Below are 23,567 nucleotides of genomic sequence, written 5' to 3' on the forward strand. Positions count from 1 at the left end.
TATTCTTACTTTCAATCTGGTATCAAAACACTCCATTCATATTAAAAAGTGCAATATCCCAACAATTTTTTTATTGGAGTTTTCCAGCTTGGTTTTGAACCCACATCAGGCTATGCTGCTGCAAAACCATCACCACTCCAACTTCCAGTAGCACTGCATAGAACATAACTGTCTCTCCACAAAAATCTCCTAAAACCCATCACTTGATCAAACTACCTCAAAGAGTTTCAGCCCTGTATTTGCCTAAAATACAATTTTTTTAAATCTATATTTCTTTGAAAAGATTATGTGTCCTTGTTGAGTCCTAGTACAGATGAATGACAAAAATATAAATGAAACAAAACTGCAGAAGTTAAATGAAATGCATAATAATTTCCTTTATGAATTGTGAAATCTTATTGCATGAAAGCTGCAATAAGGCCACTCACAATGAAGGCACACAAGATACAGACAGAGCAAGCTAGGATGTGGATACACACAGTATTATCTGCTCCATGTTACTTGCACATCCATGCATGTAAAGATCTACTGACCATTAATTCAAAATACATTATTTCTTTCTCATAGACAGGAAAAAACCCAAAACAAACAAAAAAAGCCTTCCATATTCGTCTATCCTTTTGGCTGCTGAAAAATGCATGCCGTATATTCATTTCTATTTTACTGCACAGCAGCATCCTCACAGGTACCTTCTCTATTTAAAGTTTATCCAAATTATGCAGTAACTAAACAAAATTTGAATTCTGAGTTAATATACTCTTATGAATAATAATTATTTTAATTCACACTTCATTTATTTTGAATATGAATTTTAACTTAATTGAATTATTAATTTGAATAACAATGTCTACATAGGCATTCAAAGCACTCTAACAAAACACTATAATTTCAATTCATCAGCACAAACTCTGAGAAAAGGAGAGCTTGGTGCAAGAAGGTGTGGGGGAATGCATTTAGCAAATGAACTGTATATGCTGCTTAATTAAAAGAAGGTTGTGCCCATTTAGTTCTTCAGTGCAGAGCTTGAGTGTCCATATAAAAAATCAGATATTTAATTACAGTTGGCATTTCGGAACCTCCTGCTGTTTGCTTCTTTCTTGCTCAAAGAGTGACCTCATTCCTAAACTTATCACCGGGAGAATTCTGTTACAAACTGCAAGCAATCTTCTATTTGTTTTAGAGTGGATCACTAAAACTTCATTGTTCAAAACATTTAAACAATATATTGAATCCTTAATGGAATGTGCTGCTTCCAATTCAAAAACCAGTCACTTGGATTACTGTCTTGTCATAATTGGAATGAAAAGTTCTGAATTTTGTTCTGGTTTTGCATAGACAACTTTATATTCAAACCACATTAAATTAAATGGAAGCACCATTACAAATAAGTCATTTAAAACACCTGCCACTTTTGCAGTTGCAGATTCATAACTCAACTCAAAAATAGGTATTGTCTACCTGCAAAATATTGTGTTCTATTGACATTGTGCTTATTGATCACATCTGTCACAAAGTGATATTTCCTTTTCTTTCTCTTAAAAAGGGGGAAATAGAGCAATGTAGAATGTGCTGATGAAAGACACTGGATACACTCCATTACTGTATGATATCCATGAGATGGTTTAACTACAGCATTTGCCATGACAAGACACTGCCCATGTCTCACCAGAACAGATTTCAGAAATTTTTTTTTTAAAAATTAAATAAATCTTCCAAAACCATGCACAACAAATTTTCTTCCAAAATCCCATCAACTAAGTTTTCGTGTAAACACAGCTTCTGAAATATTTTTCTTCTCTTTATTTAATGAGAGGAATTACTGGCATGTCTCCCTTAGGATGAGATATTCTCTAAGTCGTCTATTTCTTTGGTAGTATCCTCTGTATTTTCAGAGATCCTGTAAAAGACATTTTTCCCTCAGTGTTCTCAGCAAACAACATACTATTTCCTAGCTCATAATTTCTAAATTCCACCTTCTTGAGTAACTTGCACATCTCAAAGTATCGTCTCTTTCCTTCCTGCCAGGGCAATATCATTTGCTCTTTTTTATATGTACCTGATTTTTGGGTTTTTCCCTCAGTTTTGGTTTGCATCCTCTTCTGGCAACAGCAAGCTTTGTCTTCACACACCAAGATGCACAGCAGGGAATCTCCAGGTCCCAGCTATGCCGGGTCAAACCCCTCTATGCACAGGCTACCCCAAGTCTCAGCATGCATTGCCTTGGGCAGCAATTATAACCACTAGACCCCTTGGTCAGAGAAGAGCTATGAAATGGCTCCTTCTGCTCCAGACAGTCACTACACCGTACTCTTCAGGAGGCCCAGCAGCAAAAATGGAAGATTTAGGTGGAGGCAGCAATTAGTATCATTCAGCTTAGTGGAGCAGGTACAGAAAATTCATGCAAAAAAAAAAATTTTACAAGGAAATTTGAAAGAAAACTAAACACAGAATGCATAATATTCAGTTATGCTACTGACAGAAACACAATGGAGGCAAATGTCTCATTAGCTTTTCTGACCTTGCTAATATTTGTGTTACATGACGGTAGCTACGCGATCATAACTTCATTTCTGAAACGCAAAGAAATCTGAATTCCCAGCTAACAGTGCAAGGGGTTCTCCCACTGCCCAATAAATGCATTCCACCTTACCCAGTAGGTTTGTGAGCCAGAGGGCCAAGTCCTCCTTCATTGGCAGCAAGTTGGCCTCGTGTCTGCTGGCAAGCCACTGACTGTACTGGTGCATGTCGGAGAGGCCAGGGCCACGCGCCTTGGGGCTCAGGGCAGTGCACATGGCTTAGCCTGTCGTCCCCTGTGCACAAAATCATGCCAAAAGAAAGAAAAAGAAAAAAAGAAAGTTCTTCATTACACCAGTTAAAGTCTCACGTGCCCCATTTTCAGAATTGCAGAAGATAATCCCAACCAGAACACAGTCCCCATCTCTGGAAGCGCTCGAGGCCAGGCTGGACAGGTCCTTGAGCAGCCTGAGCCAGGGAAGGTGTCCCTGCCATGGAAGGGAAGGGAAAGGGCTGGAATGAGGTGTCTTTAAGGTCCCTTCCAACCTGAACTATTCTGTGATTCAATCATGACAACAGCAATCATGTGCCCAAGAAATCAGATATCAGAATAACAAGAGGGGGATCTAACACGTGGTTACACACACCAGTGACCAAAATGTTTTGTTAATGGATTTTTTTGTAAGTGATTAAATCATACAGATAAATGTTAACTTCATTTGTACTCCCCAAGCTACATGTTGCCAACTCAACAAAATGTTCTGCAAGGAATTATTAAAATCAAATTAAAATAAACATTTTGCACAAAGCTAACAACTCACTATGGTGCCTGACACAATACCCAATACCAATTCAGATTAAGTAGAGAGCTTCAGAGATTTTTGGATCATACCCAGGAAAAACATGGCAACAACCAAACTGTGCTCCTACAGCAAACTTATTAACAATGCTGTAACCAAATGGAAACAGTCTATTCTACAGCTTCAAAATTATTTAAAAAAAAAACTACACCGAATATACTGACCCAATAGCATCATTTCTTCAGAAAGCAGCAGAACAGCTAGTGTTGGTCACTCAGACTTGCCACTTCCCAAATTCTCCTCTGCTCCACTGATGACTTACAGAAACTTTCTAGGCAAGACAGCTAATTTTGAACACATGATGTATTAAGTACATTATTATTATTGTCAGTCACAGGAGCCACTGCTGGACCTATCCCTGTGTCTCAAGGGCTTGTTCTCCACCTGGGGCAGGAGTGTGCTATTTTTCCCTCTCTGAAAGGATCTTGTAGCAATGAGCTGAAATACTTCCTTGCCTGGTGGGCTGTAGCCTACACCAACCAGCAGACACAAGGTTGCCACTGACATATTTTATGAAAATCTCTTCGCCAGGATTTTTCTCCCGAGAAGCTGAGAGGCCTCAGAAACAAAATGTAAACAACAATTATCTGATGGCTGTGGAATGTGGTCTGGAGATGGTTCACCAACAGGTGCAGCTTTGATTGCTTCCATGTGAATTGTTTTTAATTACTGGCCAGTCACAGCCAGCTGTGTCGGACTCTCTGAGTCTGTCACGAGATTTTATTATTCATTCCTTTCCAGCTTCCTGATGTCTCCTTTCCCTGTCTTTTGTACAGTTTAACTTTATCACTTTCTTTTAATATAATATAGATCATAAAATAATAAATCAGCCTTCTGAAACATGGAGTCAAGATTCTCATCTCTCCCCCCATCCTGGGGACCCTCAAACCCCACCACACAAGGTCTTGCACAGGTGGCACCAGACAGACACTAAGTGACTGTGAGACCTGTAAGGAAGAGTCCTTTGCCTATTCTCCACACCAACTATAGTAAGACATGTCAACTGCCTTCAATTTCCTTCAATTTATGAATCTGCAAACACTTTCCCTCTGTCCTTTGCATCCCTTTCATACCAGGTAAGAGATATTTGTGACCTTAAAAACAACAGCCAGCAGAAAAAAACCCCAATTTATTATACTATCCATTATGGCCTGAATAACAAAAATACTGAAACCAATTTCTATGTCAGAAAAGACAATATTTACTAAATGTCCAAAAAAAAAAAAAAATTGCCTTTCCATAAAATTGTGCTGTAACTGACTTTTCCAAATGTATGGAATGGTATTTGGGATATCTTAACACTTGTATTAAAATACTTCAGCATTTTTCAACCTGCTCCGTGTAACTAGACTCCATGTTTGCAAAAAGGTCTGCATAAGCTCTTTTTGACAGTACCTCACCCCAAGTCCTGAAGTTTAGCTTGCCTTTGAGATAGGCACAGCTTTCACTACAAATATACTTCTTACTGAAATTAGACAATTTTTTTCAGTTGGGGAGAAGCAAAAACATACATAAAAAAGATTTATTCTCTTCTATACACACATATTTCTGAATTATGAGTAGATTTTACATTTTTCTAACAAAAAAAAATCCTTATGGTATCAAAGTTTCTCTGAAGGCAGAGGATTTTAAAGCAGACTAAAGTACTTAACTCATGTACAGCTCTGTTGTGAAACTGACTTTGTAAAAACCTCAGCTTGGATTTATGGCTTCCTGGTTAATTAAATTCAAATCATACCTGTTCATTTAGGGCAGGCTGCAAGGGAGGGGAGGGAAAAGGCTCGGACTGTTAGCTCTGCAAAAATCAATCTGGACTGTCACTCTCAAAACAGATTGATTCAGACTAGAAGCTACCAACAGCTAAGGAATTTCAATGGCAGTATATTTAAAGTTTCTCTACATTGCTCAGAACCACATAAATTACTCTTTCAAATCATTTTGGATAGAATCAGAGGCAAGACAGACAACTGACACCAGTTCTCATCAAAGATTAAAGGGGAAAGATCAAGTATCTACCACATACTTGCTTTCCAGAAAGAGCCTCCAAATAATTTTGACCATCTTCTGGGGTCTATGACCTCCACTGATACAGTGAGAACAAGAAGTGAAATAACTTTTTTCTCTTGAATTACCTCTGCAATGACAGTGGTAAAATGCAAAAAATGGAAAAAAAAAAAAGAGAGAGAGAGTTCTTATTCCTGAGTGTGTGTATCTAAATATTTGGGAAAATCCTGCAATTTGTTTCTCTCTACATACAAATTGAAAAAAATACAACAGAAAAAGCAGAACTATCAGTTAGACCCTGCACCACTTCACTGGGAATAATTTCCCATTTCATACATGCTTTGTGGAGGGAGCTAGACTGGATGACACTTGGAGGTGCCTTCCAACCTGAATGCATTGTTATTTATATTTCACAGGTGCTCAGAGCAATATCAATCATGAAACTCCTAGAAGGGTAAAAATTGGTGCACACACACACTGAGCTGCGTTGTGAAGAAGAAAACATCAGGCAGTACACTTTTCTTTCACCCCACTTCATCACTTCCAGGACCATGGATGTATGAAGTGCTCTGTGGGGGTTATTATCATGCTGGGGCTAATTAATCCCCAGCATGATGAGATGGCTGACAGTCATCCAGACACAATGCAGGCTGCTGGCACTGGTGGGGCTGAAGGAATTCTAGGGTCTCAAAGCCACACCTCTTCAAGACAAGGCTTCTTAAACAGCTACATGGAAGCAGTCTGGGTTTCCACAAGAGTCTGTGGAAGAAGCACTGCAGTCTGTTTACACTTCAGGCCTGTTTCTGTGGAAATGCAGAGGAGAGAACTGGGGGAATAGGGATGTTACTCCAGTTTGTTTCTAAAATAAAGCATTGTCTTTAAGTACATTTTATATTGACCTAACTCAGCAATCAGGCTGTGTAAAGTCCCAAGAAACTTTTGAGACTCATGAAGGGAAGAAAAGCATGAGGACGAAGATTTTGGGAGATGCAAGGGTGCTCCAGTCTCTTAGTAACTCTGGTAAGTAAGAAAAAAAAAAAGAGGGACAAGAAGGGTACTCCGAGTTTAAGGCAGTTTTCATAAGACATCCTCAAAATGAGAAACTGGAAAGAAAACAAAAGCCAGACAGACAGGTGACAAAATGAAGGTGAAGATGAGACAGAAATATAGAGATGCATTAATCATTTTCACTCTAGAAGGTGAAAATTATTAACGCACCTCTATACTGGGACTAGGTCTGCTTGAAATAGTAGCCCTGAATAAAAATAATGTATGCACTAATTTGTGAAGTGGGCATGCAAAGTGAGGACTGAGGAATGAGAAAGTTAATACTGATGAAGAGCCTGAAGAACCACAGATAAATCACACACAAACCAACCTTACCTCTGTGTAAATTTTCTTTGATTTCATTTCCAAAAACAACCCCAAAATTTTTCACTTCTCCGCTACTTTTCTGGAAAACTGCCCTACACTTCAGTAAAATCCACAAAATTCCTACCTTGGACTTTTAAAATTAATTCTTGAAAAAATTAAAACTCAGCTTTCAAGGAGCAGAGTATCTCCTGTCACAAACTCTCCAAGTTCTGCTGGAGATCAGTTCTGCAAGCACCAGAAACTTTCAAGCTCTGAATTATCCATCACTGATTGCTACTGAACCTCTTAAATTCAGCTTAAGCCTTCACAACACCTCAGTACTGAAGTATCCAAGTTTCAATAAAAGGTTCATCTACTTCATCAGTTGTACTAGCAGATACTTATTAGAACTTCATCACATAGTGGCTGGGATCCAGGAAGAAGCCAAAATGGGAAGAGCTCTGTGAAGGTGACACCCATGGAGTACTGAGCCAGGCCCTTGTTTCATCACTCAGATGCCTTCGAATCTCTTCACATACTTATTTTTTACTGAACTGAAGAAAAGTTTGTGGGTAATTTCTCAGTGAGGAATCTGGCCAGAGGGATGTCTACCTCTGCATCAGAGGTGGACAGCAGCTTTCAAGGACACATCACCGCAGCTGAGGCAGTTCTCTGGCCCCAACAGCTATTTCATCCTTTTCCTTTTGGCAGCCAAAGTATGAACCAAGTAGCCAAAAAAACCCTGGGTTTCCTAATCTCACTACTTTCTAACAGCAACATCAAGTCACCATGTACACAGCTGTTTAAAACCAGCCAACACAAACATGTCAAGTATTTTACAGAATGTTACACTTCTCTGTAAACTGCTGAGGCTGACGTAATATGCAGAAGCATTTTCAAAACTTACCTCTAAATGCTTTAAAGCAACTGCTTCCCCCTACTATTCAGTTTGTAGATGAGGAACAGTCTCTGACTTCTTTTCATCCTGTTTTGTTACAGTTCATATTTATGTAGCACAACCCTTTCTTCAGCCTCTCTCAATAGGAGGATGATGTCTCAAATTCTTAGCCTCATTGTCGAGATGAAGAATTCAGTGTGGGATGGTTTACAGTTCACCCAGAAATGTGTATCAGATTCAACACACTAAAAGGTTCTGTTTCTCTCTGCTTGCTCCTACTGAACAGTGAAGTTCTTATTTTGCTTTACAGTAGTGCATTTAGTTATCTGTTTATTGCAGTTCACTGCTTGTATTTTGCCAGCAGTGTAACCTTACACTGTCTGATGATTGTTATCAGTGATCATCAGGTGAAAGCAAGGAGAATCAAACAAGTGATCTTCTGTGTTTCTACTGGCTTTTGTTGGGGTTGAGGGGTAGGAAAAAAGGAATCAAGAATGATACACTGTACTCAAAGCACACAGGAGGCAAAGACTGTTTAATCTAGAAAGTAAAACTGGACGCACAATGAAGCCCTCACAGCTGCAGATCCCCAGATTCAATTCCCTTTCCTATTCCCACCACCCTCCCCACTGTAAAATTGTGATTATTTTCCTCAACCAAGTATAAAGAGGGAGGAAAAAAATGTATATACATAAAAGCTTGCATACATGCATAGATATACATACAAAGAAAATACCTGTGCTCCAGCCTGCTAGAAAATCATCTAAACCAATATGTTTTTACTCCAAATTACCCATCCAGCTCCAACATATATGCGCAACAGCTTACACCCAGTAGCTGCTGGCTATGCAGTGCTCTCTGCAGCACATGAGTTTCATTGTCACTTCCACCTGGTTCCCAATTAAATGTACATTAATTCTCAAACAAAAAGGGGCTTGAACCATTTCTTTCAGCTTGCTCCCACTTACAATCCTTCCAGGTCAGGAATGAAGAAGTCTTGCTGAGTCGCTTGCTCTTTATGGCTTGACTTAAGAATTAGCATAGAAATTAAGTCTCCAGTGAAACAAGCATTTTTCTTTGTATTCACTTAGAAAAGAATAAAAACGAGTTAGTGTCTATGGAGGGGGAAAATCCGTCATATAAAGCAAATGCAGACCTGCCTACAGTGAGCAAATCAGCTCTGATGCAAAGGTGGTGCATGATGTGCCCCCTGCACCACAAGAGCTGACAGGGACACTGTGACAGACGTCAGGTCTGGCCCCTCCAGGCACTCTTGCCCAGCAGGCAAGGTCAGGGACTGGCTCTGTGCAGCTGGCAGCCAAAGCAGAGCTGCCCAGGACTGAACATCTGCACAAATGCCAACACAGTGGCCCAGCTGCTCTGCAGAGCTGGAACAACTGGAACAGAAGATGTCATAACCCTGCCTCAGACCCTGGGTTCAAAGACTCTTTTTCATAAATCTTATCAGGATTAAATAGGCAGGCTTTGAGCTTGTGCAATGAAATCTGTTATAAGATGACTGAGGAAGCATATTAGCCACCAGCAGTGGAAGAAACTAAACATCATACACAGAACTGCTTTCCTGTCAGTGATAGAGGAAACAGGCAGCAACTTCGACAAGATCAGCACGCTTTTCCCTGAAGGAACTGGAACTTGAGCACTAGACTGCACATTGGCTTTGACAGAGGGGTATCAGCCATAAATACAGACAATCTCCTGCTGTCTCAGAGAGAAGGGAATGCTACTGGAAAGCAGCCAGCCTGGAAGGAGAGGAGACACAGGATCAAAAGCCAGAACAGAGCTCGTGAGCGTATCTGGCAAGGGTCTCTGCTGGATCTCCCTGCTAGCTCTAATCACCTCAAGCAGATGGAAAAGAAGAGAACTTTTGAAATTTTACTAGAGTTTAAGTGGATTGTGTGCATCATTCACTAACTGTAGCAGCAAGATGAATGCGAAAAAGGGGTAAGATGCAGCGTTCATTAAAGGATTGAGCTGCAGAACAAAATGCGTAATTGTGCAAGTAGAAATGAAGCTGCCCACAATTTGGGACCCATATTGCAATCACCACCTTCACATCATCAAGTGCCAGTTTTATAGACGTGGCAGAAGCAAGGATAAATGCATTCACATTTTAAAACTTACTTCAGTTTTCCTGTCTCAGTGTTGACATATTTTTCAGATTTGGAGAGTATAACATCAGTTCACAGACTAAAGGTTGCTCTTGTTTTTCCACACATATATACATATGTGTATATGCACACATACATGCAGAAAGAGGGGGAAAAAAAGATATATGAATGTCTTCCTTTGAGAGCCACAAAAATAACTAAAAACTTTTCATTTTTTAATGTCAGGAAACTGTTCCCCATGGTGAGATCTGCTAGACAGTGGAATGACTTTCCCAAATGAAACTGTGAAAGCTCCCTTTCTTGAAATGCTAAAAATGGACTAAAAGAAACAGTAAGAAAAAACCCAGAGACTTACCACTCACTGTTAGATGTTACTTAGTCTTTACCACCTTCAATTTCCAGTTTACTACAGAAGAGTAATCACTCTCCTTTTGCCCTTTTACATACATAAAAACAAACACAATCATTTTCAAAGTCATTCTGCTACTACCTTGCATATTTCCTCTTCAAGAGCTATTTGCAGAGCTTTCCCTTCTATAAGAAACAACAGGTCATTCTCGTCTGCATTATCATACAGGTACCTTACATGGAATCTTAACTTTCCCCACTACTGTAAACAAGCAGATAAAACCTAAGCTGACAAATGCAGCAGCATATCTTCATAAGGAAATTTAATTTTTCTAGATATTTTATTATCCTTATAAATTATACCACAAGCAATTTAGCCCGAGGTTTCTGAGTTTTAACTTGGAACATACTGTACATTAGGAGCAGGGGGAGGGGCACTGAAGGGGAACCACCATCTGAAACTCATTAATCAATTAGAATTTTTCATGGCTTGCATCAAAATGTGATCTACACTGATAGAGTAAGTTTTAATCACAAGAAGTCTTTGTCCTTTACATTGTGAATACACATTACAAGTGTGTGCAGTACTTTGAGGGGAGGATGGAGAGCCTGGCACAACAGCTTACCAATACTTTATACCTGTAAGGCCCTTGGTCTGAGGCCAGACCAAAACAAAGTTAACTGCACTTAAAAATCTGTTCTAATCATTGGAAGCCTAGACATTCTCAGGACTATGCCTAGTAAAAACAATTTTATTGCCTTGATAATGTCTCCCTTACCAAAAGGAAAGCAGAAAGTCTTTCTCACAGACAAACTGAATGCTCCTAAAGCAAAACTTTAGGAACATTCAATATCTACTTGCCCATAAAATTATTACTTCTGGACAATGAGCCTGATTCCTAACACCATCCAAAACTTTTGAGGTTGATTCCTCTTTGCATGGCTCTTACTATACGCTTTTCTGATTGTCTAAGCAAAATTGCCATTAAAAATTACTACAAAAGAAGTTTCAACCTCCACCAGTTAGAAAATAAAATACATATTTAAACTGACATATGACATCTCACAAGGAGTAGAAGTGTCTCTTGCTGCAGACAGTACTACAAGCTGACTTCCAATCACCAGCTTTGCTTTTAATTATGATGTTCCATTTCTAAATCCTGTCCTGAAATTAGCGTTAAGTTTAACTGAGAGGTGTAAAGTGGAGTTGAAGAGGTACTGTGCATAGTAAGTGTGCCAATTTAAATAACACTGTAGGTAAAATAAATAAAGTGACCAAATAAGCCAGCAGGATAAAGTAAGTGGCAGCTAGAACTTGAGGATAGTATTGACTCTTCAGCACTTCACCACCTTCATATAAGTTTGACCATGTTTCCAACAAGGGCGGTATAATCCTGATAGATGGCCCATGGCACCATACAGTATGAGTTCAGCAATGTCCTATTTAGAAACTTCCTATTAAATCACAATCCACGTCACAAAACCCTCATAAAGCTGTTACACTTGGCACAGCATCTGCTTTGCAATGAAACAAAAATACATAATGTACATGGAAAACCAATAAGAATTCGTTCATTTTTCATTGCAAAGTAATGCCATTAGTATGTTGAAGCTGCGCTGGGGAGCCTGCAATGCATCCGTCCTCCTGTCCCAGGAGCTGCGGTCCCCCAGGAGCGCGCAGAGGCAGTGGGCTCGGATGTCACCACCGCGCCAGGATGCACACAGCCATCCCAGACAGGGACAGCAGCCTTCATCCCCTACACCCAGAACGTTAGCGGAGAAACAGAGCGCGCAGAGCCAGCAGGCTCAGATGTCAGTCACCACAGCACCAGGATGCACACAGCGATCCCTGATAACGGCAGCCTTCATTCCCTACACCTAGATCGTTAGCCAAGAACCTTCTGAAAAAGTGAAACTCCGTCCTCGGAGAGTTGAATCTAGAGCCAGAAGAGGAAGCCAAGAGCCCTGGGCTAAGCAAGGGCGGCTTTTGGCACAAGAAGGGTCCCGTTCTCCTGCCCCGGAGGGCGGCGGAGGGGCCGGGAGCGCCCGGCGGAGCTCGGCCGCCTCCGCCCGCCGCTGCCGCAGCCCCGCACCAACCCGCCCTCCTCCTCTCGCACCGCCAGCACCCCAGGGCTGCCGAGAGAGGCCATAAAGATAAACCAGAGGTTGGGGCCAGGGGTGAGTGCACAGTGAGTAAGAGCCACCCCCCCATCCCTCCTTGCCCGCCCCGCTCTCACCCGCCGCGGAGCCCGATGCGTTTGTCCTCCTCGGGGCCCCTCCGCAGCCGGGCTGAGCTAATGGCTTTGCCATGAGTGCTGGAAGCGCTGCTCCCGGGTCTGCCCCTCGGGGGCAGGACCAAGCAAACCCGCCGCAGCCCCCGGCCCTCCGCGGGATGCCCGGGGCAGTCCGCCAGCGACCCGCATCCTCAGGCGGGGAGCCCCGGGAGAGCCACGCGTGGAACTCCGCCACGCACCCACGCGCGCTCCCATTCCGCCTCCGCCATGCTTTCAAACTCCCACGGTAGAGAGCGGGAGGGAAAGAAAGCCCTCACCGAAGCCCCGCGAACCCCCCAAGCAGCCAGCGGCAGCAGCAGAGCCACCCCCGCGGTGCCCGCCGAGCCCAGCCCAGCCCAGCCCTGCTGCTCCCCCACGTACCCCTGCGGCCTCCCCGGGACTGGGGAAGCAAGGAAACAAAAGCACCTACTCCCCGCCGAAGAGCCGCCGGGCAAAGATCACCTTCCCGCTTCGCTCTGGCCCCTTTCTCTTTAAACCCGAGAGCAGCCGGCGAGACACACGAAACGCCCTCAATTTAAAGGAGCCCGCGCAGCGCCGCAAGGCTGACAGCGAGCCCGCCGCAGGGCAGGGCAGGGCAGGCAGGCAGGGCTCCCACCTTGGCCGGGGCGGGCAGGGAGGCAGACAGGCACAGGTCCCACCTTGGCAGGCAGGGAGGGATGGAGGGAGGGGGGGAGCCGGCAGGCAGGGCTCCCGCTTGGGCTGGGGCGGGCAGGAAGGCAGGGCTCCCACCTCGGCTGGGCAGGCAGGGCTTCCACCTCGGCTGGGGGGAACAGGCAGGGGCTCCCCCGTTGGCCCGGGCAGCGCTCCGGGGCCGCACTCGCTGCCCGCTCGCCTCCCGCAGCCGCCGCCGTCCCAGCGGAGCGGGCTGGCAGCAGCCGCGCTGCCTCTCCTCGTACTTCTGTCCGCTCAGCTCGATGCTCTCCTAGAGAAACCCGGCTTTGGTTTTGTTCGGTTTGGGGTTTTTTGTCTGTTTGTTTGTGTTGTTGTTGTTTTAGGGGTTTTTGGTTTTGGTTTTTTGTTTGTGGTTGGTGTTGGTTTGTTGTTTGGGTTTTTTTTTTTTTTACACCTCCCCCTCCCCCCTCATTTTCCCCCCCTTTTCTTTTCCCTCTCTGACACCCATTTCCTACCCTTGAGCAGTCCGCATTGACTGAACGGAAGTTTAATACTTAGTTTTTTCAGAGGGACGGCAAACGCAGTTCACACTGATTTACCCTTGAAATGCTGAGGTATTGTATTACAGCCCTTGGCAGCGAGTTGATTCTTGCTTCCATTTATCTTTTATTATTGCTCCCTTTCCAAGATTCGTGGTTGTGGAAATGGAAAGAAAAGAAGAAAAGAAAATGTCACATCCAAGATAAAACTCTGCTTTTTCTTTAGTTTGACTATTACGTCTGGAATTTTTTAACGCTTATAGACGCATCTTTTAATTGTCACTTTTTTTTTTTTTTTTTTTTTTTTTTTGGCTAGAGAAATATTTGGTGGAACTTTCTGTACTGCATATTTCTCCAAAACCATTTCATGCCACCTTGTACATCTTGAATAAAAAAGCATGCTGTTCATAAACTGATCATTCGTTGTACACATTTTAAAGAGTGATGGGTAGAGGTTTGGCTTGTTCTTGTTATCTGTGCTTCATTTGCCAAGCTAACTTTTAGCACACCATTATTTCAGACATTTCATTCTCACGTTACGTCATTTTTGTGATTCTTCAACATTTTGTTAAATGTCAGAGATAACCTTCTCCAATCATTGTTTGTTCACTCACTCCCTGCCCAGCAAAGCCCCTTTTGTGAATTCAATAGCTGGAAACAGATGTTCAGACTTCTTCTTCTCTTAATGCATGAATGTAGAGTGTCTTGTTGAGTTTCCTAATGGTATCATGCTATCACTTTCAGTAAGAGTGTTCCAGATGAACACTGCACTTATTTTTCTCTTTCAGTGTAGAGTCACTTAATTCAATTGCTCTAGCCAAAGCACATGTATAATTATACTGAAAGAATTGCTTTAACTTGATTGCTGAAATGCTCATCAAACTAACCCTTAATTTTTATTTACATTCATTTCTTTGTACACTGATCTGCTGGGAAAACTTGATTTGTGTAATTAATGCTGGGCTTTTTCTCAATAATTGCACTATAAGCAAATTCCTATTCTCTGAATAGCAGATATTCATTCCTGGCCAATCAAATGCACTCTTGTTATTTATTGTATTCCTATACCATTATTATGCTTTTTTGGTGGACTATTAACTGCTGTGATGAGTGCTACTTAAATGAGAGCCATTCATCAGCATGCTGGTGTAGTTAACTATGATGAGCCCTAGACATCTACTATGTGAGTAACAGCACAGAAGTAAATTACTTCCTAGTTTTGATCCAGTTAGCAAAATTTTGGGCATGACTGTTTTCATTGGCTCATCCAATTTTTTTTTTTCCTCAGGAAAAAAAAAGGAGGAAAAAAAGCCCTAAAAATATATCCTAAAAATGCACTGGGTTGGAACTGATGGTGAGCTGATGAGCAGATTCCTGCATCCACTTGATTATCTTACAGTTTTTTACCTGACCTCGAGAAAGATTTTATTTGTTACTTAACAAGGAGTAGCAACTCAAATCCAATTTATGTCAACTCAATATAAAAACCACCTGGAGATGAGAAGACAAATTTTGTTAAAATGTCCCTTGTACTTAAGATCCTGCCAATTTCTAGAGAAGTTGGAAAACATTCTCCTAAGCAACAGTAACATCTTGACTAGAAGCCTCTCATGGTTCACATTCTCTTGAAGTTACAAGATTCCTACTAAGTTTAGGAGCAATTCTGCACAGGGAGTGAAGCTGAGGCTTTTCCAGATCCCATGCAGTAAATCTTGTCTGAGCATTTCCACAGGTACCAGTAGGAAGGTCTAGAAAGGCAGCTGGTAAGATTTTGAAGCTGAAGTTGCTTGTGTGCTCCTTTATAGGGTCAGTTTGCACCAAAGGACAATCTAATAGCATGAGAGTACTCATAGATACTTCATGTATCTTTTTGTATTGAGGATTGAGAGTAGACAAGCAATATGTTACATCCAGTACAAGAGTTAAGAAAAACAAAAAACTGAGGGTTAGATCAAATCTTACTCTAGCAAAAGGGATGGAAACACAGTGCCAAGTATGCATCTGGAATGTCCATTCTGGGAACGCTGTGGAAGCTTCAGCAGCACCATCACAACTATGAATGAGCTGAGATTCACACTTCTTCCACCCTTTAACATTAGAATCTGTCTTTCAAATTTGACACAGTAACTTTGGAGCCCCTACAGAAACACATTTTCTGCATAAGTTTATTTCAATAACAGTGTTGCTTACCTTTGTGGAGGAAATACACAAAACTTTCCTAGTCAAATGCTAGCAGTTTCATTAGTCCTCCACACAATTAATCTTAGGCCCTCACACTTTCAACCTCCTGTGTCCAAATGTTCTGATAATACTTTTGAGAGTCTACTTCCAAACAAATAAGAGGATGAATGGGTATGAGAATAAACAATGATTTGAAGACAGACAGGAAAGGAGAGGGAGAAAGACATAGCATATTTGGAAGTCATATGTGCATGTAGGAAAGCTGAACAATATTAATACCACAACAAAATGGTTCTATATCTTGTCATCTACATAATATTCCTTTCCTACTGTTAAAATTCATTCTCATAATAAATGTGTGTGTGTGGCTGAGATGCAACAAATTCTATATGAAGATGTCACATGCTTCCTATGATTTAGGACAAAAATTCAGGATTAAAGATTCTGAAAGATTTACTTGGTTGCATGTCTAAACCTTGATGCATAGCTATTTAGAGATTAAATTCTGGAGCACAAAGTCAGGAAGGATGACCACAGTGGCCCATTTTATCTGTGTAATTCTTCAGCCCTTTCCTAAAAAATGTCTTATAATCACCACCTCTGATGACCTGTGAGTGCTGTATCGGTCTGTGAGATGATCAGGATTTTCTTATGAAGGTACCTTGCAGGTCATTTACAAATGGGAGAGGAAAATTACCCAGATCAAAGGTTTCTCAATGCCCAGGGAGCTGAAGCAGCAGTCACTGAGTGGGAGGAGGAAAACAGACCAAGAGAAAGACAGTGGAGGATATAGAGTAAAAAGTAAAAGTAGAGCAGAGGATGAAGTTCTCAGCAGGCAGAGATACAGACATCTGTCTTGTCATGTCTGTTGATCCCACTTTCCTCATAATTTTCCAAATTTCCCGAACACTCCTCCTTCCATACATAATTAGTGTCACAACTGACCAGAAAAAATCAGTCAACTATAGCAGATAGATTGAAATTGATCACTGGAAGCCCAGCTCCGTATCAACTCCTAGAGCATATACATTACACAGGACATACCTTGGTCAACTAAGAGAAAGGAGATGGAAGAGAACAACTGACTTGTGTAGCAGAAATGCTGCATAAAATGTGTATTGAGTTGAGAATATCACACCTGCTCATTTTATTGCCTTTTTTTGCCATTAAAGGGACCATATAATTAAATTATTTTACTGAAAATTAAATAAGTTTGGAATACAGAAATAGATTTGCTTTGTTGTTTCTTTCAGTACGTGCCACAGAAGTTAAAATTCAAAAAATAGAGTTCAGAGGTGACTAAAAATTGCTGGCACTTGAGCTAGTTTGTTGGAATATGAGCAGTCACAATGAGTGCAGAACGTGTTTCATAAATCATCCAATATTGCTGCAATATTACAGTCCTTACTTTGCCACAAATTTCCACGTCTTCCTTGACTTTTAATAAAGAGAGAGTAGTCAATAGCTTTGCAGGCCTGAGATCAGTAAATACAACTTTATGGAACTCGCTGAAATATATTGCACTAACTGGTGGCAGATACACCTTATTTTAATTTTTTTTTCTAAAACAGTTGGAATGTAATGTAAAAATCTCAGTTAAAACATGTCCTTTGTATGGCAATTTTAAGAACAGTGGATAAAAATGAAACGGGTAGAATTTAAAATTGTTTCAGTTCTGCATCATTTACTATTTTCCTTACCATGAAAATAAGACAAGCTGTAAGTTAATTCCATCCTCTTACAATTCTGTTCAACACGCACAGTGACTTCACAGTCAAATGAACTTTCATCCAACCTGCAGTGAAACACTCATGTTAAAGCTCTATGAACAAACTTCAAAATACTCCTTTGCCATGAAAGTAGTATGTTTTGTCCTTCCATCTTGTAAACTTACTATGTAAGAATTGTACTTTCTATCAATATAATTACACATAACTAAAAATAATTACCATTTTAATGAAACTTTGGTCTTAATCTTAAATATGAAACTGAGTGCTGTAATCTAAGAGAAGCCAGTTTTCATCATTGCAAGTCCAAATACAACTGTTTCCTCTGCATCATATTTTCTACCTACCTTTAATCTTTTGGAGTAATACCTACTTTTAAGCTTTTGGAGTAATCTTCATTAGTGTCACAGAAAACACCTGGATGAAATTTGATGCAATAAGTAAGATTTCTGTGATGCTCGGATTAATGTACTGTGCACCAGCATATATAGACTGCTCAGAAGATCCAGGTATGTGCATCACTGGGACAAATATTATAGAAGAAATGCTCACAATTCTGATTTATATAGAATGGTATTATTTGGCTGAGTGTCATTTATCCATGGATACAGAGCATGCAGTTGATATGCAGAACTACACAATAATTACCGGGCCAAATATGTTCCAAAGCACAATAATCTGTCCCTAAAAAAAAAAGTGCCTTAAACATAAATGAAGCAGACAATTATCAATTTTTTCTTAAACCCTCAGTTACCACATTGATAAAGGTGATTTAAATCCCTACATATATTGGATAGGCTTCATAACTCCTTCCTTCTATGTGATATCCTCACATACAGAACTTTAAACTTTTCTAACTACAGCTCATACTACACAGTGTTCCTCACAAGACAACGTAGCAATTGAAAGTGATTAAGACATAGCAACTTAATCTGAGATATCTGTCAGAACTAGCCCAAATGTAAATGAAGTGATGATCTCTACCTACTCCTTATATTTTACAAGAGATCTAGATTTTGTGGTTGGTCTCTACCTGGAATGGACAAATCATTACAATAGGGTGCTATCTGAGGTCACATAGAAACACTGGATTTTAACTGCTGACAACACAAGAAGAGCAGTGAGAAAAAGGGGATCTAAACATCTATGACTGCCACATTGTCTTCTTGTAAGTGTTTTGGAATAATTTTATCACCTTCTCCTTTTATAGTAGCTGAATCAAAATACATAAACTAATTTTCATAGGAATTACCAGATGAATGCTCTGCTTGAGAGGCAATTTACGAAGAGTTCTAATGCACATATTGCAGTTTCTTGAAACCTGCAAAATTTCCAGACCAATAGCAGCAGACCAATCAGGTTTTTTAAGAACTCAATAATTATTTTAAATAGAAAATGTTCTAACAGAGTAATAATACCTGCCCACCCACTTCCCCCATGGCTGGTCAGATTCCTGCCTTCCTTCCTGCCTTTTTTTTTTTTGTTTTGGATGTCTTCCTTCTCTTGACCCAGATCTACATTTCCCTTTAATCATTAAGATTCATTGCTTCAATTTTCTTCCCTTTAATTTACTCCCTTTGTTATTGGGCTTTGTATGAAAATAGCTTGTTGAGTTTTGTTTATAGTTAAGCAGGTCCCAGTTCTATCCCTTACAGTGAAACACACATTAATAAAATCAGATGAGGCTTTTTTTTTGAGCCTAGCTCCTAAGAACAAAATTATCAGCAGTCATTCCAAATCTGAAAGAACTGCAGATAACTATAGACACAGTTTTAAATCTTCTTACAGAGAAGTGCATGGACTCAATTCAAAGGCTTCCTAGTTCATCATAACCCCACAGGTATTTTCCCAGACCACTTCACTCTATACCTGCCAGAGACACAATTGTAGTATTTTACTGAATGGGGAAAAATATATTTCAGTAGGAGAGGTACTGATCTGATACCTCTAGAGGAAAATGCTAAGGTCAATCCCAAAGAAAATAGGTGGCATACAGAGGTATTTATGTGAGACAAACATGTCTTTCTTCCCTAATGACTACCTAATGAAAAGAATTTCATCAAAGTCCACTACCCTAGTCACTGGAACAACTTCTGCAGTCCAATTTAGGATCCTGTTTCCATATCAAAGCCCCTTAAATCAGAAGATACTTTGGCTATCTCACAAGTTCAGTTCTATTTTTCTCACATTGCTTCATCTGTGAAGCAAAAAAATCTGCCCTATTCAAAGTGATAAAGCGCAGTCACAAAATGCGTAATTTGTAATAAACCTGCCATTGTAACAAGGAAACTAAAAATTCATTGCCTGGCTAGCAACGTACCGGAAGAGAGGCAGGAGGGTCCTTACAGGTGAAAGTTAGCTTAGGTTTCTGCAAGTCTGAGTTTCTTCCCACGCTGCCTTCACAGATCTCCCAATCTTTTTCCTGATGCTTCTGACACAGCTGTTCAGCATTTATCCCTTAACCCTACACTTTCTCCACCAACATTCCAAATCAGGTTTCCTCAGAAGCTATTGTTGAGATACTAGCTCTATTGCTACTTTTTTCCAGGACCTTTTTTCCAACTCACCGTTCAAGCAGCAATCCTATACCTTAAGGAATGCTTCAGGTCCAGCATTCCTTTTCATTCTTCCATTACAGTGTCATCATCAAAGCATTCCTAATGGAAAGAACACCATTCCCTCTGCACCACACTATGCTGCCAAGTGAAACAGGGTGAATGCCAGCTCATTTAATAAGTTATTCCTGTCTTGTGGGGTTGGGAGATTCAATTCCTTTTCCCACCTCCGGCAATGTATCTGTTCTATCAGTTTTGCTAGACCACTTTTATTTTAATTTTCTCATCTCTAAAATAGACATTCATAAAACATAATTTCATAAAGTAGTCTGATGCCAGTAGACACCAAAAATTTTATAGAGATAGCCTTGATTTATTAAGCGGATTTACAGAAGCACCCTGCACTTATTTCTCTTCTCTGTCTTTCCTTCTTCCTTATCCTGCAAGCCACATATCTGTAAAATGCTAATGGAGAAGGGAAATAAGGGGGTTTGGGAATAATCCTGGCTCTGGTTATCACTTGCTGTCATACCAAAACAAGAAATCTGTGTGTGATCTGAATGTATTTAAGTTATTAAGGGAAAGTCATTTAATCTTCCAGACGCTTCAGAGTTATAATCTATAACATGATTATCAAGTATATCCCATGAGGGTTGTGAGGCAGTTTTAAACATTTTTATGTCAAAGACTGAAGAGTCAACAAATTAAAAATATTATTTTTTTAGTGTATTACCTCTTTTACAAGCATTCATATTGTGAAGAGGGTGATCAATAGCAGAATCATCTCTATGACTTTATATTTCATGTAAGGACACTTTTCCTTCAGGAGAGAATTCCAGGTGTTACAATCTGAAAGATGATAAGGGAATAGCTAATTGCTGACAAAAGACTAGTGTTTATATTTTTAGGGTGCTACTTCAGTACCTGCCATCCACAGATCATCCTTTTCCAGTTTATCTTTCCTTCACTGGGAATGATTCTTTATTCCGTTAACCAAATCAATGTCAGAATAAAGAATCGGTTTTATTCAACAGTGCACACATTTAGTTTTCCTCTTGGGAGTGCCGGATGCATTTCTTTTTATGCTATAGCCAAATGCCTTGGGTATGTTTTTCTAACTGAGGTTGGCTGAAACTGTTGTGCTTTCCTACTGCCTATCACAGGCTGAATTATAAGCAATTATGGGACTGGTTACCCAGCTCCCCCCATTAATGGCATATATTGCTGAAATGCATTGAGAAACTTTCAGTAAGATCAAATGACAGAAGAACTTCAAAATCAAATGCCCCAAACCAACAATGAGAAGAGAAAGAGACAGCTAGTTTTTTTAACTTTGTGAACATTATAGCCATACTTACAAATAAAATCAGAGTCACAATTCCAGTATTAAAACTTATTCAGCGTGATCTTTAAATTTAGGACATTTCTATTTCTTCATCTGCCACAATTCCATGCAAAGAGCTCACAAAATAATTAAATAAATAATCCAACAAATTATTAGTAAAAAAAAACTTTTCACAAAATATTGTAAGTCTGACAAGTGAAAAGAAATAGGAACAAAACAGACCAAACAACTAAGACTAAATATTTAAAATGCTTATCTGAATGATATGATGTGGCAGTGTTCTCAGGGGTCCCAGGACAAGGGAAGAGATGAGAATCTTGACTCCATGTTTCAGAAGGCTGACTTATTATTTTATTATATATATTATATTAAAAGAAAATTATATATTAAAACTATACTAAAAGAATAGAAGAAAATATTTCATCAGAAGGCCAGCAAGCAATAGAAAGGAATATGACTACCTAGAGTCTGAGACAGCTGGACTGAGATTGGCCACTAATTAAACCACATGAGGCCAATCAAAGATGCACCTGTTGCATTCCATAGCAGCAGATAATTATTGTTCACATTTCGTTTCTGAAGCCTCTCAGCTTCTCAGGAGAAAAGATCCTTACAAAAGGATTTTCATAAAATATGTCTGTGACAATATGACAGTCTGAGATGCTGGTAATTCCGTATGGAATTTGCTACCAAATATGCATTTGTGCATTTGTGCAATTGTGCATTTGTGACCCTCGGGCTTGATACAACAACAACAACAGGAAAAACAGTAATCTGAAATACTGCAGTCTTGATAAACACACCTGCTAGGGCCTAAATCCATCATCAGGACCTCTATTTCCACCCTCATAGCTATGGATGTGAAATATTCATCTGTAGAAAAAACACATGGTAAACAAAATTATGCATTTATCATGGCATAACTGGTGATATGCATCTGCTGTAACATACCTGAAGTCTTCCTGGACAGACATAAAAATTATAATGTTCTTAGGCTTACTTTAATTTTTATAACTCCAATAATAAAAACTAGATTGTTAACCTAACAATAAATAGGTGTCCTAAGTACAATATATAATGATATTTTATATCCTGTGAATAGGCTAAGTTCACTGTCTGCTTCTCCATGAATTAATATAAAAGGCAAATCAGAAGAAATGCTGTGAGACTGAAATGTTAATAGTTAATGACTCAAAAAACCAGCCATTTGCAAAAGCAGCAGGTGCTTTTGCAGACATGCAGAAAGTAATTGCCCAGGTGCAGAGGAGGTGCACAAGCTGGGAGCCACAAGCTGGGTTTTGTGCCAGAGAAGAGAAGAGGCTGATAAGAAGCAGGTCCTTCAAGGTGGGATAGTGTTTTTTACCATGGCCATCTTTTTATCATATCAATCCCATACATAACTGGCTCAGGAGCGAAAACTCCCCTCTGAAAGGAGTACCACTACATTCACATGTAGACCTGACTGGATTTATGCCTCTGATGGGCTGTAAGTGGCTCAACTACACTGCTGTGAGAGGCAGTGCCATGTCCTGAAGGTGCCCTGAACTAACACAGACCCCAAAGTGCCCTGTGCTCCACAGTGTCACAGCATCCAGTGTAAAATTCCCACCTGGATCTGAGCCTCTAGTAACCAAGTGAACTTTTGTGTTTCATGGGCTCTCCCCAGCCCTGATGTATACAGACTGTGAGGATCACTTAGGCCACGGGAGGATGAAATTGCAACAATCAAGTCTCCTTGCTCCATCCATGTGTGGTGACTCTGTATCTTTCTGCTCTTATACTTTCATTTTTTTCCATTATAGGTTTTGAAGTGTTATCTTTATATTGCTGTGTTACAATAGGCAATAATAACCAATACAGTTACATACCTCCTTTCAAATTGGTCTAAAGTAAACCCTGCACACACACACACACACACACACACACACACACATATATGTATATAAACCTGATCATTCAGGGTTTCACTCTAATCCACCCCAAGGGATATATTAACAAATTCAAAAAATTCATAACAAATTCAAAAATGAATGAAATTCAAAAATAATTGAATTCAAAAATGAATGAAACCAAGAGGTTAGACTTCTGTGACAGTACAAAGAATTGCACTCCTTAGCAAGTACAAAGAATGCCAGGCCCACAACACGTAAATTTTCAAGAAAGAGAGTCTGGAATAGCTTTCCTTGAAAAGATATTTGAAAAATTAAC

At 40.1% G+C, this 23,567-nt stretch overlaps 1 protein-coding gene across 1 annotated transcript in view; it reads right to left on the minus strand.

The window, feature by feature from the left end:
* Positions 1 to 2,888, minus strand: part of GAS2 (growth arrest specific 2) — a gene marked incomplete at its 3' end in the record, with an annotated part of 75,521 nt that extends 72,633 nt beyond the window's left edge. The window contains exon 1 of the mRNA XM_084207109.1: positions 2,651 to 2,888. Coding sequence (XP_084063235.1) covers positions 2,651 to 2,792 — 142 coding nt within the window. The 5' untranslated portion in view covers positions 2,793 to 2,888. The remainder of the gene's footprint in view (positions 1 to 2,650) is intronic.
* Positions 2,889 to 23,567: the final 20,679 nt, after the last annotated feature.

This window comes from Fringilla coelebs (assembly GCF_963513975.1).
Source record: "Fringilla coelebs genome assembly, chromosome: 6".
NCBI classification, from domain to species: Eukaryota; Metazoa; Chordata; class Aves; order Passeriformes; family Fringillidae; genus Fringilla; species Fringilla coelebs.